General features: G+C 38.6%; 5 protein-coding genes across 6 annotated transcripts in view; 4 read left to right on the top strand and 1 right to left on the bottom strand.

The window, feature by feature from the left end:
* The first annotated feature begins 444 nt into the window (after positions 1-444).
* On the top strand, positions 445-1,341 carry LOC145502559 (uncharacterized). Its single transcript, XM_081481886.1, has one exon. It carries the CDS (start codon positions 445-447, stop codon positions 1,303-1,305), a length of 861 nt encoding a protein of 286 aa, XP_081338012.1. The 3' UTR covers positions 1,306-1,341.
* A 1,464-nt stretch (positions 1,342-2,805) lies between these two features.
* Positions 2,806-6,151, top strand: LOC145502206 (uncharacterized). Its single transcript, XM_081481464.1, has one exon. It carries the CDS (start codon positions 2,806-2,808, stop codon positions 3,589-3,591), a length of 786 nt encoding a protein of 261 aa, XP_081337590.1. The 3' UTR covers positions 3,592-6,151.
* Positions 6,152-7,418: 1,267 nt separating this feature from the next.
* LOC145503346 (uncharacterized) lies at positions 7,419-10,386 on the top strand. Its single transcript, XM_081482819.1, has one exon. It carries the CDS (start codon positions 7,626-7,628, stop codon positions 8,433-8,435), a length of 810 nt encoding a protein of 269 aa, XP_081338945.1. The 5' UTR covers positions 7,419-7,625; the 3' UTR covers positions 8,436-10,386.
* Positions 10,387-10,684: 298 nt separating this feature from the next.
* On the top strand, positions 10,685-11,860 carry LOC145502205 (uncharacterized). Its single transcript, XM_081481463.1, has one exon. The coding sequence runs from the start codon at positions 11,057-11,059 to the stop codon at positions 11,858-11,860; it is 804 nt and encodes a 267-aa protein (XP_081337589.1). The 5' UTR covers positions 10,685-11,056.
* A 781-nt stretch (positions 11,861-12,641) lies between these two features.
* The window catches only part of LOC145503183 (uncharacterized), a 7,690-nt gene continuing 4,292 nt past the window's right edge, over positions 12,642-16,039 (bottom strand). For both annotated transcript variants that reach the window (XM_081482644.1, XM_081482643.1), the window contains one exon: positions 12,642-15,343. In XM_081482644.1, the coding sequence (XP_081338770.1) occupies positions 14,712-15,343 (632 nt within the window). In that variant the 3' untranslated portion in view covers positions 12,642-14,711. The remainder of the gene's footprint in view (positions 15,344-16,039) is intronic.

Raw genomic sequence — 16,039 nt, 5'->3', positions numbered from 1 at the left:
TGTTTACCAAACTGTTTTACCTTGAAAAACGATCTAGATTTTCTTTCCACTCACCCAAGCAGGAGAACTCACAGTATGTTAATGTCATGTGGCAAACAGAAAATCCCCTTCGGCATGCATCATTTCTCGAAAAGGACGCAGCAATTGATGCAACTATTGTAATGACGTGAATACCTTTATAGCGGAGCTTCATCACATGACGTCACGGCAACCGCTTGCGCTTGTGCTCCATTTTGAGCCTGGTCGCAGACTAACAAAACGGCGCCTATGTTTGTGTACCAAGCTGATCCTGTGGGAGTTCAACTCTTTTCCTATGTAAGCTGTTTTGTTTTTCCGATAAATTTGCATGGTTACTGCCTACGGGAATGCAAACGCTCCATTGTCGTAGAACTTTCAAATTGCATGTCGCGTGCATTATGACGTAATTAATTAATTAAATGATTGATGTCAGGAATGGTAATGAGCAGTTCTCTTGGGTTTTCTACAATGGCGAAAGTTTTATCCTCTCTCAAGAAAATTATCAAGTCTATACGATTAGTTTTTGTGGGGCGTTTTGCAGTATTCGTCCTGCTTTTGACACAGTGTAGTTTTTTCGCCGCTTATCCAATATGGTACACGGATAATCTGCGTTGGATTGCTGTCGTAACGTTGTACTTTCCAGCGATATTTTACTGGGGTCACTGCCTGAAAATTGGTGCAGGACTTGCCAGAATGTTTCATACCTGGGGACTGTTCGTTCTGGTTGCTTTAGTACCCAACATAGCCATCACGTTTGGAGTATGTGGAGACGAACTCGACAACGAAAGCTATCTCGGCCCAAACACTTTGAAAGTGATTATATGCTTCACGCCAGTTCTGTTCCTCCTTTTACTAAACACAGCAAAAGACTTGGGAGAACACGAAGACTATAGACAGCTTGCTACGCAGTTGTCTCTTCGCATATCCATTGATCTGTTCGATGGAGTCGCCATGTTGGATGTGGTACTCGACGAGAGAGAGAATCACTACGGAATTGAGAAAGGATTTGGAATAATGATGATCAGCGTGGCTTGTTTTAGCTTTGCGTTGTCCCTTTTACAAATGGTGGAAAATAAACTCGATCAAGGACGCTGCCAACTTCGCAAGAAGCTCGTCATCATCCGCAGTGGTATTCAAATGGTTCTGGTGAATGTGATCTTCTTGATAATTCGTCTGGTGATCTTCATAAAGTACGGAAAAGATGAATCTATCTTTATGGCAAAAAATGGCATCGCCATATTTCTCTCCTTGTCTGAGATCTATCATTTATTGAACCGTAAGATTTGAATCCGACTTGCGTTAACTTCTTTGTCTTAGCTTACACTGAAAATTAAAAATTCATAACGTTTTCTTTACTCCTTTGAATTTTTGATATAGTTACACTTTGGCTAAAAGCTGTTCAGTTATTCAAGATGTGTTTCAGGTGTCCGTGTTTCTCATTTCGTTGTCGCTGTTTCATGATCCGCGAAGCGCTGGTTGTAACATCACTGACGGTGTTTCGTAAAACTGCTTTAAACATGAAAGTTTCTTTAGTTTCTATGTAATGATTTAATTTTCTCTGCTCAAGGACCTCTTCAGTGCTAAATATATTAATCGTGCTTCCTGTTGTTGACTATAGCAAGGATGGCTTTTAACAAAATCTGGGGATTTTTGATAAGGATCCGATGTTAACGCGTCCGTACAGTGAGCTGTAATTTTCAGACTTGGTTTTCCCTCAGATTCTGTTTGCTGGATTTTTTGTCTACCGTGATGTGAGAAAATTTACAGAAATAATACTATACGCAAAACAAAAATTTATTTGGTAGAGACTTAACCGAGGCTCTAGTGAGCAGACATCTTGCCTTCTTTTGTTGTGCTGTTGTTTTATCAGCTTGTGACCGTTACAATTATTCGATAAAAGGCGAAAAGAAACTACCAAAAATTTCCCTGATTTTCATGAAATTTCCTTAAAAGTTGAACGGGATTTGGAAATTTCTTTCCTAGTGTGTCACAACGCAAAATCTATTATCACCAGTTTTACCAAATTCATTCTTGAATTCTGGTTTTTGAGTAAAAACAAGGTAAGCGATTACTGATAAATTATCTTGAAATAACTCATAAATATATGGTTAAAATTTTACTTTTCTACTCTGTCGGCCAAATGAATTAATGTACAAGCGTTCATAACAAGAGTCAGCAAAAGTTAGGTTATCAGGTTTGCCTTGACTAAGATTTCAATTAAAGTAAAACGGTCATGGTTGCAATAAAATGCAAGAACAAAGCTGGTCACCTCATGTATGTCATTAAAAAGGTCACGCGAGATACATTTCTTAGAAAGATGCATAGAGGAAGGTCTGACATCACGCGTAAAGAACTACGAATATTTTATGGAGTGTTTCTCGGAAAGAGCCGTTTATGCAATTAAATCGGTTGGTTTTCTTGGAAAGGTCGCCACCTTTAATTTATTTTCTTAAATGCCTTGGTAAAAACCTCAGGCTCTGACATTGCACTAGCAAGAGTTTGAAACATGGCCCCAGAGTTTATTTCTAGTTTGGATCGGACGCGTCCTTTTCTTCACCTTGCAATTGCCTTGCGTTAATTCGTTTTCACTAGCTTCATATTCCGCAGAATATGAACACAAAACATGGCCTTTTCAAATTTCTTGACTGTTAGCTAAGTGGGAAACCCCCTTCAGTATGTATGTATTTACCTTCGATTACCTCATTTCAATTCTCGGAAAACGCCACGTGTCATTTGCGAATTCGTAGAAGCGATTTGTGTACGAACAGCTCACTTAATATTTCTACAATGGCGTGTGTTCTGTCCTTTCTAAAGTTCGTGGGACGCTTTGCAGTACTGGCTCTGCTTTTGACTCAGGGTGGGTTTTTCGCGGCTTATCCAACATGGTACTCAGATGATAACCCTTGGATAGCTGTCATAATTTTGTATGCACCAGCAATATTTTACTGGTGTTATTGCCTGAAAACCGATGCAGGGCTCATTACAATGTTTTTTACTTGGGGACTGTACGTTCTGGTCGCCTTAGTACCAAACATAGCCATCACTTTTGGAGTATGCGGAGACGAACTCGACAAAGAAAACTTCCTTGGTCCTAATTGCTTGAAAGTTATTTTGTGCCTAACTCCTGTCCTGTTCCTCGTGTTACTAAACACGGCAGACGATTTGAGCGACAACGAAGAATACAGACAGCTTACTAAAGAATTATCTGTTCACATATCCATTGATCTTTTCGATGGAGTCGAGATGTTGGACGTCGTTCTTGACGAGAGAGAAAACAACTATGGAATCAAGAAAGGATTTGGAATAGCGATGATCACCGTGGCATGTTTTAGCTTTGTGTTGACTTTGCTACAAATAGGTGAAAATAAACTCGAAAACGGAAGATGCCAACTTCGCAAGAAGCTCGCCATTATCCGCAATGGTATTCAAATGGTGTTCGTGAATTTGGTCTTCTTGATAATTCGGCTGGTGATCTTCATAGAGTACAAGAAAGATGAGTCTATCTTTATAGCAAAAAATGGCATCGCAATATTTCTCTCCTCGTTGGAGATCTATCACTATTGGAAAACTTGAATTCGGCTAACTTTAACATCTTGGTCTTAACCTCAACGAAATTTTATAACTGAATGTCACAGCCTTTCCTTTAATCTTTTGAATCTTAATTAAGTTAATCTTAATTAAGTTAATAGTAACACTTTTGGCTTAAGTACCGGTGTTTAGTTTTTCATAATGACTTTCAAGTGACGTGGCATTTCATTACTATGTTGCGGTTTTGAAGTCTTTTAATCTGGAAAGCCCTGGTTAAGCAATCCCAGCAGTTCGATCTAGCATCATGCAACAATACTCAGTGAAACTGCCAGAACATCAAAGTTTATTCTCCAGCTGCGATATTTGAAAACTGTAGGAAACAAGTTCGATTTTGGCTACGGCCTGTTTCAGTTTGCTTCAAGATGTTGGCTCATCTGAAATGTTGAGTCCAGTTAACTTTTTCAGTTCACGTAATAACAAAGTTTTTTCCGCTTAGGGACCTCTTCAGTTTTCAATTGTATTTCTTGAATATCGACAGCGATATTTTAAATTGTTGTTAAACATCAAAAAGGCAAACTTTCTGTGGATTTTAATGAAAGCTAGTGCTCTGTTGTTCTCGTGCAGTGAGGTATAATTCGCGAAGTTGGCTGATTTCCCTTTAGATCCCGTATGCTGGATGCTTTGTTTACATGATGTGAGATCCTATGAAAGTTTTTACTTACAGAAGTAATGCTATGAAAACGTTACGCTTAATTGAATGTTAGATCTAGTGTAGGGTCGTGTTTAATACTACTTTCTTCCTATTTTCTTATGTTGTGTTATACTCAGCTTTTTAAATTTATAATTTACACTTAATCGATACAAGGTGAAAAGAAACCTCTTCGATGTTTAACTGTGTTTCTTTCATCGAAAAGTATAGTTTAATTGTGTAGCTAGTGATCACCGATTGAATGGAATGCTAAAAAATTCATTGTGGAGTAAATAGAAGTGCTCCAATGTACCGTGTAAGCTGTAATTCTAGCGTTGGATTTCCTTCCATTCCGTTCGCTGGATGTTTTGTCTAAAGTGATGAAAAAGTAATATATTAAAGGGCCGGGTTACTCGAAAATCGGTTAACGCTAACCCAGGATTAAATTTTTATTTTTTAAAAAATTTTCTTGTCTAGAAATAACTTCACTGCTTCTGTTTTGTGTAGTTTGAAGTTATTCAAACTCTAAACTAAAGGGCAAACAGTATAAACAGAAAACCTCACCGGAAGATTACAAAACTGAAATCAAATTCTCGCTGATCCTGGGTTAGCTTAATTGGCTTTCAGCAACCCGACCCAGACACATAACCATGTTAAACTTAATTTAAATTTTATAGACTGAAACAAAGTTCTATTGCCGGGATAAACTTTTGGTTTGTCAATTTTCCTCGATTTGCCTTCTCAGGCTGTACTATCATCTTGTTGTGTTTAATACCGTTATGACATTTGTACTTTGCAGACTGCAGACTGCAGACTGCATTTAGGCCTAAATAGCGTCCCAGTTAGCGCGAATATCACACAGGTCAACCTGTATAGCACTCAGGCTACCCTATTTACAGTTAGCTCTATCTCTTCTCGGTAATGGAAAATGGAATACGATATCAGTTAATTTAAAAGTCTCCATTCTGCTGTCTGCAGTCTACAAATGCCATACACTCGGTAAACTTAGTCGATAACATGCGAGAAGGAATTAAACTACCTAAAACTTCCCTGATTTTAATAAAATGTCATTAAAAGTTGAACAGGCTACTGTAGAAATAGTCGTTTTCTTTCCCAGCGTGTCACGCTGCGCAGAGTTCAGGATCACAAGTTTAACTGAATTTATTCTACGTATTTGATTCTTGTGTAAACAATGAGGTATGCAAATTCTCCTTATGTCTGCTCCTCTTGAAATAACTTAGAAATACTCAGGGAATGGTTGTTGAAACTTCTACTTTTTTGCCTTTCGTTTGAATTTATTCTCAAGCATTAATTACATATTTTAATTGATGTAGAGCAACAGTCCCTTCCAAAGCACGAGTCATGAAAAGTTTGAAGTTCTCTGTTCGCTTGATTATCATGTTCGTCTTGACTAAGATTTCGTACAAGTAAACTTATTTGAGCAAGCAAAAAACAGTCGTGATTGATTGCAAGAAAATGCAAAGACAAAGTTAATTTAATCATTTTAATTATGCCATTAAGGTCATGCTGAGCTGATTTCTCAGAAAGATTGAGAAAGGTATGACGTCATGTGCAAAGACCTACGCACGTGCTAGTCTAGTTAAGAAAGGATTTGGAATAATGATGATCAGCGTGGCTTGTTTCAGCTTTGCGTTGTCCCTTTTACAAATGGTGGAAAATAAACTCGATCAAGGACGCTGCCAACTTCGCAAGAAGCTCGTCATCATCCGCAATGGTATTCAAATGGTTTTGGTCAATGTGATGTCCTTGATAATTCGTCTGGTGATCTTCATAAAGTACGGAAAAGATGAATCTATCTTTATGGCAAAAAATGGCATCGCCATATTTCTCTCCTTGTCTGAGATCTATCATTTATTGAACCGTAAGATTTGAATCCGACTTGCGTTAACTTCTTTGTCTTAGCTTACACTGAAAATTAAAAATTCATAACGTTTTCTTTACTCCTTTGAATTTTTGATATAGTTACACTTTGGCTAAAAGCTGTTCAGTTATTCAAGATGTGTTTCAGGTGTCCGTGTTTCTCATTTCGTTGTCGCTGTTTCATGATCCGCGAAGCGCTGGTTGTAACATCACTGACGGTGTTTCGTAAAACTGCTTTAAACATGAAAGTTTCTTTAGTTTCTATGTAATGATTTAATTTTCTCTGCTCAAGGACCTCTTCAGTGCTAAATATATTAATCGTGCTTCCTGTTGTTGACTATAGCAAGGATGGCTTTTAACAAAATCTGGGGATTTTTGATAAGGATCCGATGTTAACGCGTCCGTACAGTGAGCTGTAATTTTCAGACTTGGTTTTCCCTCAGATTCTGTTTGCTGGATTTTTTGTCTACCGTGATGTGAGAAAATTTACAGAAATAATACTATACGCAAAACAAAAATTTATTTGGTAGAGACTTAACCGAGGCTCTAGTGAGCAGACATCTTGCCTTCTTTTGTTGTGCTGTTGTTTTATCAGCTTGTGACCGTTACAATTATTCGATAAAAGGCGAAAAGAAACTACCAAAAATTTCCCTGATTTTCATGAAATTTCCTTAAAAGTTGAACGGGATTTGGAAATTTCTTTCCTAGTGTGTCACAACGCAAAATCTATTATCACCAGTTTTACCAAATTCATTCTTGAATTCTGGTTTTTGAGTAAAAACAAGGTAAGCGATTACTGATAAATTATCTTGAAATAACTCATAAATATATGGTTAAAATTTTACTTTTCTACTCTGTCGGCCTAATTAATCAATGTACAAGCATTCATAACAAGAGTCAGCAAAAGCTAGGTTATCAGGTTTGCCTTGACTAAGATTTCAATTAAAGTAAAACGGTCATGGTTGCAATAAAATGCAAGAACAAAGCTGGTCACCTCATGTATGTCATTAAAAAGGTCACGCGAGATACATTTCTTAGAAAGATGCATAGAGGAAGGTATGACATCACGCGCAAAGAACTACAAATATTTTATGGAGTGTTTCTCGGAAAGAGCCGTTTATGCAATTAAATGCGTTGGTTTTCTTGGAAAGGTCGCGACCTTTAATTTATTTTCTTAAACGCCTTGTTAGAAACCTCAATCTCTGACATTGCACTAGCAAGAGTTTGAAACATGGTCCCAGAGTTTATTTCTAGCTTGGATTGGACGCGTCCTTTTCTTCACCTTGCAATTGCCTTGCGTTAATTCGTTTTCACTGGCTTCATATTCGCAGAATATGAACACAAAACATGGCCTTTTCAAATTTCTTGACTGTTTACTAAGTAGGAAACCCCCTTCAGTATGGATATATTTACTTTCGATTACCTCATTTGAATTCTCGGAAAACGCCACGTGTCATTTGCGAATTCGTAGAGCGATTGGTGTACGAAAAGTTCACTTACGATTTCCACAATGGCGGGTGTTCTGTCCTCTCTAAAGAGAAAAATCAAGTCTATACGATTAGTTTTCGTGGGACGCTTTGTAGTACTCGCTCTGTTTTTGACTCAGTGTGGATTTTTCGCGGCTTATCCAACATGGTATTCAGATGATAAGCCTTGGATAGCTGTCATAATTTCATATGTACCAGTAATATTTTACTGGGGTTATTGCCTGAAAACCGATGCAGGGCTCATCAAAATGTTTTTTACTTGGAGATTGTACGTTCTGGCCCTAGTACTAAACATAGCCATCACTTTTGGAGTATGCGGAGACGAACTCGACAAGGAAAACTTCCTTGGTCCTAACTGCTTGAAAGTGATTCTGTGCCTCACTCCTGTCCTGTTCCTTTTGTTACTAAACACGGCAGACGATTTAAGTGAGAACGAAGAATACAGAAAGCTTGCTAAAGAATTATCTGTTCACATATCCATTGATCTTTTCGATGGCGTCGAGATGTTGGACGTCGTTCTTGACGAGAGAGAAAACAACTATGGAATCAAGAAAGGATTTGGAATAGCTATGATCACCGTGGCATGTTTTAGCTTTGTGTTGTCTTTGTTACAAATGGCGGAAAACAAACTCGAGAACGGAAGCTGCGAACTTGACAAGAAGCTCGCCATTATCCGCAATGGTATTCAAATGGTCTTCGTGAATTTGGTTTTCTTAATAATTCGCCTGGTGATCTTCATAAAGTACAAGAAAGATGAGTCTATCTTTATAGCAAAAAATGGCATCGCAATATTTTTATCCTCGTTGGAGATCTATTACTATCGGCAATCCTGAATCCGGCTAGCGTTAACTTCTTGAGTCTTACCTTTAACTGACTTTCATATCACGTTCTCTTTACTCCTTGGACTTTTAGATAATGGTAAAACTTTGGCTTAAGTACGCTGTTCAGTCTCGATCAGTTATTCACAACTGACTTTCAAGCGTCCGTGTGCATTTTACCTCTAATTATACTTGAGGTTTTGAAAGCTTTTAATCTGCAAAGCCCTGGTTAGGCAATCCCAGCAGTTCGTTCTAACATCATCCAACAGTGCTCGGTGAAACTGCCAGAACATCAAAGTTTATTCTCCAGCTGCGATACAGTTGAAAACTGTAGGAAACGAGTTCGATTTTGGCTACGATCTGTTCCAGTTTGCTTCAAGAAGTTGGATCATCTGAAATGTTGATTCCAGTTTACCTTTACAGTTTAAGTAATAACAAAGTTTTCTCTGCTTAGGGACCTCTCCAGTTTTGAATTGTGTTTCTTGTATCGACAGGGAAATTTTACTTGTTGTTTAACATCGAAATGGCAAACTTTCTGTGGATTTTAATGAAAGCTAGTCCTCTGTTGTTCTCGTGCAGTGAGGTATCCTTCTCAAACTTGGCTGACTTTCCTTTAGATTCCGTATGCTGGATGCTTTGTTTAACGTGATATGAGATCCTATGAAAGTTTTTCACTTACAGAAGTAATGCTATGAAAACGTTACACTGTTATTTGACTGATGTTAGAGTAGTGTTGGGTTGTGTAATAGTGCAGATTTCTTCTTATTTCCTTATGTTGTGCTATTGTTAATTAATTGTTGTTTAAATTTAAAATTTACACTTAATTGATATAAGGCGAAAAGAAACGACACAAGTGACCTCTTCGGTATTGAACTGTGTCTCTTTCATCGAAAGACACAGCTTAATTGTGTAATTAGTGAACACCGATCGAATGGAGTGCTAAAATATTCGTTGTGGAGTAAATGGAAGTGCTCCAATGTACCGTGAATTTCCTTTAGATTCCGTTCGCTGGTTGTTTTGTCTAAAGTGATGAAAAAGTAGCATATTAAAGGGCCGGGTTACTCGCAAATCGGTTAACGCTAACCCAGGATTAAATTTTAACCGGAGAATTAATTGTTCTTGCCTAAAATATCTTCCACTGCTTATAATTATGATTTGTGTAGTTTGAAGTTATTCAAACTCGAAACTGAAGGACAAACAGTATAAACAGAAAACCTCACCGGAAGGTTACAAAACTGAAATCAGAATTCTCACTGATCCTGGGTTAGCTTAATTGGCTTTCAGCAACCCGACCCAGACGCATAACCATGTTAAACTTAATTTAAATGTTATAGACTGAAACAAAGTTCTATTGCCGGAATAAACTTCTGGTTTGTCAATTTTCCTCGATTTGCCTTTTCAGGCTGTACAATACCGTTATGACATTTACATTGCAGACTGCAGACTGCAGACTGCATTTAGGCCTAAATAACGTCCCGGTTAGCGTGAATATCACACAGGTCAACCTGTATAGCACTCAGGTTACCCTGTTTACAGTTAGCTCTATCTCTGCTCGGTAATGGAAAATGGAATACGATATCAGTTAATTTAAAAGTCTCCATTCTGCTGCATGCAGTCTACAAATGCAATACACTCGGTAAACTTAGTCGACAACATGCGAGAAGAAATTAAACTACCTAAAACTTCCCTGATTTTAATAAAATGTCATTAAAAGTTGAACAGGCTAATGTAGAAATGGTCGTTTTCTTTCCCAGCGTGTCACGCTGTGCAGAGTTCAAGATCACAAGTTTAACTGAATTTATTCTGAATATTTGATTCTTGTGTAAACAATGAGGTATGCAAATTCTCCTTATGTCTGCTCCTCTTGAAATAACATAGAAATACTCAGGGAATGGTTGTTGAAACTTCTGCTTTTTTCTGGCTGTCGTTTGAATTTATTCTCAAACATTTATCATATATTTTAACTGATGCAGAACAACAGTCCCTTCCAAAAGCACGAGTCATGGAAAGTTTGAAGTTTTCTGGTCGCTTGATTATCAGGTTCGTCTTGACTAAGATTTCGTACAAGTAAACTTATTTGAGCAAGCAAAACACATTCGTGATTGGTTGTAATAAAATGCAAAGACAAAGTTAAATTAATCATTTTTAGTATGTCATTAAAGTCATGCTGAGCTGATTTCTTAGAAAGATTGAGAAAGGTATGACGTCAGGCGCAAAGAATAGCGAAGCGCGTCAGTGACGTCATAACTTAGACAAACTCAGACAAACTCAGACAAACAAAACGGAATTGAGGAAGATTTGACGCTTTTTCAAGCGCGTAAGCAAGTGTTCCTGAAACAATTTTTAAAACGAAAATTTGGCGTTCATTTTCCTCTTATTTCTCCCAGAACACGCTTCTGTTGTCTGACTCTCGCGGGGTTCATTCTATTTTTAGACATCGCGCACTTCGTTATTACGTATGTACGAGTCTTTTGTGAGTGTTTCTCGGAAAAAAAGCTTCATGACCTTTATCCGCATTTCCGTTCGTTTTCTTAGAAAGATCGTGCTTTGGGCTTGGCATAGAAAGTCTATTCAAACCGAATTAGAAACCTCAGTGCCTGACAGAACAGTCACGCGCTTTGCGCTAAAGTTAAATCATGGCTTTATGTCTCGTTTGGATTGGACGGCTCGTATTCTTCGGCGTGGTTTGCCTTCAGGCGTATTCACTGGCTTCATACCCTGCAGAATATAAACAGGATGATGGATTTTACGCATTGTGTTTCTTATTTGCCCCTGCTCTTGCTCTCCGGTTTTACATCTTGTGCGAGGAAAAAAAGCTACAGTGGTTATTTGCTGTCTGGTTACTATACGTAGTTGCCTTCGTGATCCTCATCGGTGTAATCTTTGGTGGATCTGAGCCGATCGAGGAGAAACTCGACAAAGAAAAGTTCTTCGGTCCAAACGTTTTAAAGATGACACTTTGCCTGTCTCCTTTCATTCTGTTGCTGTTATTGAGCACGGGGACAGATTCGATTGCTTACAGAGAGCTGATTTGGATGTTGTCGTTGCGAATAGCACTGGATCTCTTCGACGGAGTGGAAATGTTGGACGTTATCATTGAAGATAGTGAAGACAACAATGCAATTTCTGACAGCTTTGAAAAAGCCATACTCGCTTTTGTTTGCATCAGTTTCCTGCTGTCCCCGTTGCAACTGATAGAGGTCAAGTTAGAGAGATTCGACCATTGGAAATATCGCAAATGCATGATGATCTCCCGAACCACTCTTCAAGTCCTTGGTGTCAATTGTGTATTTCTGGGGCTTCGCTTGGCTCTGTTTTTGGAACATGGTAAAGATGCGTCCATATTCATCGCAAAAAATGTTATTGTAATTTCCCTTGGCCTGTTCGAGATATGCTCAGCGTGTAAATGTTGTGGCTGTGAATATGACTCTGATTTTTAATGCTTTTTTTTTCCGGTTTTTGATCTAGATGATTGAAATAGACAGTAGACTGAAAACGACGATGAACTAAGGTAGTTAACAACGTTGCTGAAGTACTGACGAGATCTGCTAAGTCTAAGAAGTAATATATCAAACACGGGAGACAGTGTTTCTTCGGCATTTCTTAACATCGAGAAGAGAGTTGAAAATACGACGCGCAGCGGAGTATTTTTGACGAACTTCGAGGTGTTTGGATAGCCGATGAAACACTGTCTCGAATAGTATCCAAACCTCTTTCACGGTTGTGATTTTCTTTGTTTCAACTTGATGAAACTCATTAGAAATTCATCAAGTTTAAGCAAAGGAAATCATGACCGTGACGGTGTTTGGACATCTGATTTTAATTAGCATAGATTTTTACGTTTTTTTTCTCCATTTTTTTCTTAGTTTTGGTTTCGATTGAGAAGATATATCAAACGCTCAAGACAGTGTTTGACCACATTTCCAAACACCTCGAAGTTCGTCAAAAATACTCCGCTGCGCGTCGTATTTTCAACTCTCTTCTCGGTGTTTGGAAATGTGGTCAAACACCGTCTTTCGTATGACTATGTACGCTCATTCAAACCGTCTTTCGTGTTTGATATATTACATCAAGTTAGTATCAGCTGAGAAAACTGAATATGCATGTTTGGATGGTCTTAATGTAATAATTTTGTCGAATAGTCTAGTAATTTATTAATGTGGTTTTAGTTTTATAGAGAGGTTTTCATTTGAGGGCTGATTTACATGTCAGTGACATTTTAAAAATAAAATTCGTTCCATTCTGATTGTTATCACTAACTGCCTGGTGATGTTACATTAATGAGACATAGCTGATATCTTTACTCAACTTGATGCAAATGTTTGATGACTATAAATGTTATTCTTTTCACGTCGTGTATTCTTTAAGTTATCAAGCGCAGTACTAATTTTGAAAAGCAATGTAGAAATTTCCTCGGTCTCTCTTTTGGCTGTTATTATTTTCTTATGAAGTAATTCTCCTGATCCGTGTCCACAATTGTATTAATTTTCTCCTGAAATTAAGGCCCCGTCCCGACTGCGCCGTAGAAATGATTTGAAAACGGCGTTTTCACTCTTAAAACGCATCAAATGTTTCCGTCCACACTAAGCCGGACAAATTTTTAAAACGCAACAATCACCAGTCATTTTCGATTTTTTGTATGAGGAAAAACTCGAGCGGGAAAATCACGTGATTATTGTGAAATCATCGTTTTCGAAAAGCTCCGTTTTAAAAACGTTAACCGTCCCAAACTAAAACGCAAAGCAGGCGTTTTCAAATTTCTCCAATTTGAAGAGCGTTTCCGGAAAGCTCCGTTTTCGTGACGGATAAGTGTGGATGGTAGTCCTAACTATAGAAATAGAGCTGTGTTTTAAAATTTTACCGGCGTAGTGTGGACATAAATACTAGGTTATAGAAAGCCGCTGTGCGAGGTGGAAGCAGGCGCCAAGTAACCCTGGCCTGCCCTCAAATCGTTCAGCGGATGCTCCTAACCTGAAAAACCCCTTTGAGTCACTGCAGAGGAGAGAGCACCCTGCGCGCAGAGCCTCTTTCATCTCTTTTTTGAGGGGATATGTGCTGTAACAAAAGGTCCTGCTTGCAGGATAAGGAGAGAGCTTTTTTTAACAATAATAATAATTAAAAAAAATAGTTTTGCTTCACAGATGGTTTGCAACCATTCCCGAGAGGTTCAAAGACCTTGGCGGCCAGGTTGGATGACAGCGATGCGTCACTTGCAATTGATCTGTAGTAGACTTGCCCCCAGGTCCCCATGACCCCCCATTTGGTGACCCAATACGACTACGGCGACGACGAACGGCCTCCATTTTATGACGCGGGCTCTCTTACGGAAGCCCGAGTAATGAAAGTTCTAATTATCCCACCGACAAGTACCATCGCGACGTCCATCAGGCATTCCCAAAAACTTATACAATCTTAAGCTGTGTTCACATTAAAGCCGAAACATGATTAGAGTAAACATGTTTCAAGGAAACATGTTTCGCCTAAATATGTTTGTTATTGCATTGTTCACATCAGATGTCGGTTTCAAACACGTTTCATGCATGGTTGTATAATTTATGCTGTTTCATGGTACTCGCGTTTGTCATTAAGTTTTGGGGCAATGTTCTCCCAAATATTCTGCTTTCTACTCATCGCCGACAATTGCCGTTGTATTTCTTCATCGGCCCATATTTTAACTAGACATTTGGCCTCAAAATAGCCCCAATTTTGGTTCTTTTGGACACTCCCCTCCTCTCCGCATCCATCCGCCATTTCGAACGCGTTTGGTCTGATCGTGGTTGAAACTACCTCGCGAGGTTGTTTTAATCATGCTCAGAATAATCATGTTTCAATTATGATTCCCGCAATGCAATGTCTGATGTGAACTCATTTCGTAACGAAACATGTTTTATTCGTGATCAGACTAATCATGTTTCGCCCAAGTGTGAACACAGCTTTAAAATCTCACAATAACTTTTGATACCAAATAAGGCCGCTGCCATGATCATGCCAAAATGGGGCATTTAAATGTATTAAATTATTTAATTTTTACAATACGTTACATGTTGTTTATTGATAAACATAGGCTTAATGACTTCGAGCTAACCTGTCATTTTCTGATATATTTTTAGCCATAGAATTTTTTTTTAACCACTTTATCAATCGGCGGATCGCTTATAGCTTAAGTATCGGATACAATGAAAATCAATGAGTGTATGTTCGTTAGCCAGCTTCACAAAGTCAACAGGGTTCTACTTGCTGTTGACGATATCTTCTATCGTAATCTACTTAATTATCTTCTATTCTTTTAATTTAGTTTTTAATACCGAGAAGGTCTTGAGCAAGGTCATTCAAGCAATTACGATTTCCTGGAAACAGGTTGACGTTTCCACCGGCCAGATCATGGTGGCGAACGTCGGCCGTAAGAATATTTTGCAGCTCTGTTACGGTAATTTGCCGAGTGCGCTCAGCATCTCCACCCTGGACGTTGTTTCCCATCACAGCAAAACTCACCGCATAACCATTTGGGTACACACAACAGCCAGCGGTCCACAGTGAATTAGGAATAAAGATGGTAGGATGGTTTTGATTAAAAACCTCAATGTTTGGTTGGTTTGAATTTGGAGGATTGCCCGGTAGAATGTGAGCAAATGAAGTACCAGTCAAAAGATACAACACAGCAGCCTGCTGCCCAGGCTGTGCCTCGGTACAACGCGTTGCGACCGTTCGTATCCTGCCTTCATATTTAGCCCAATGAGCCTTACTGTTAAATCTTTGGCACTGTGGTACGGCGTTTGTATACGTGAAGGTGGACTCATAACCAGCTCGGGTCCTTGAAAGGGTATGCGCTGGAGCCAAGTGACCTTTTTGATAGATTTTGATTTTGGTCCTTGGATCGACAGTTTGATCGCTGTATAACATGTCGCTTCCTTGTCGCAGGATCCCTTTTTAAAATGATAAAAGAACTTAAATTTTAAAATGCCATTTCCAAAATTTCCGGTCGGAAATTTGGAAAGTTCCTCACTTTTAAATTTGCAGTACCTCAGTAGGTGCCACGGAGTCTGCAACAATGTGTGAGGAAGGTTTTTTGTAACGAATTTTAATGTCACTAACTCGGGAAGGTTTCGGCTAAACACGAACGTTTCTGTCTCTTTTCATAGAGACAATTAAGGAAGAAATAAATAGGGCGCTAAGGTGAAGGAATACTTTTCACTCTGTATTTGAGCATTGGCAAACACACTAGAGTAGTTTAAAAGCATTTCTTGAACGGAGCTATGCGTAACCTCAAAAGATACGCAGTCACGGAAGTGGTCTTTGCACTAACAAGCCACTTAAAACTGAGCCAAATAAAACTAGTTTCCCGTTAGCTCTCGTAATTTCATTGCCGAAGGTTCCAAGATACGGGTTGGAAATTCTTAATGTCACATGCAGGTGGATATACTCTCCATATTTGTTTTTTAAGTAAAGTCAGCGCCATTCTGGATAATTGGGAGACCTATATCCTCTTCCCAGCACAAGGTTGAGCAGATCAAAGATATTAAAGAGCTTTTCATGATTATTTAAATCTTATTAACTGAGCTTAGTCAGTTTGTATGGGAGAATCTTGACCGAGGTCGTGAGTACAGACCTCACTGCGTTCG

This window comes from Orbicella franksi, chromosome 11 (assembly GCF_964199315.1).
Source record: "Orbicella franksi chromosome 11, jaOrbFran1.1, whole genome shotgun sequence".
NCBI lineage: Eukaryota > Metazoa > Cnidaria > Anthozoa > Scleractinia > Merulinidae > Orbicella > Orbicella franksi.
Note: the sequence above shows the minus strand (reverse complement) of the source record. Positions and strands in the feature narration are given on the sequence as shown.

Coding starts and splice junctions, on each gene's coding strand:
- LOC145502206 (XM_081481464.1), top strand. CDS start 2,806: ATGGCGTGTGTTCTGTCCTTTCTAAAGTTCGTGGGACGCTTTGCAGTA.
- LOC145503346 (XM_081482819.1), top strand. CDS start 7,626: ATGGCGGGTGTTCTGTCCTCTCTAAAGAGAAAAATCAAGTCTATACGA.
- LOC145502205 (XM_081481463.1), top strand. CDS start 11,057: ATGGCTTTATGTCTCGTTTGGATTGGACGGCTCGTATTCTTCGGCGTG.
- LOC145502559 (XM_081481886.1), top strand. CDS start 445: ATGTCAGGAATGGTAATGAGCAGTTCTCTTGGGTTTTCTACAATGGCG.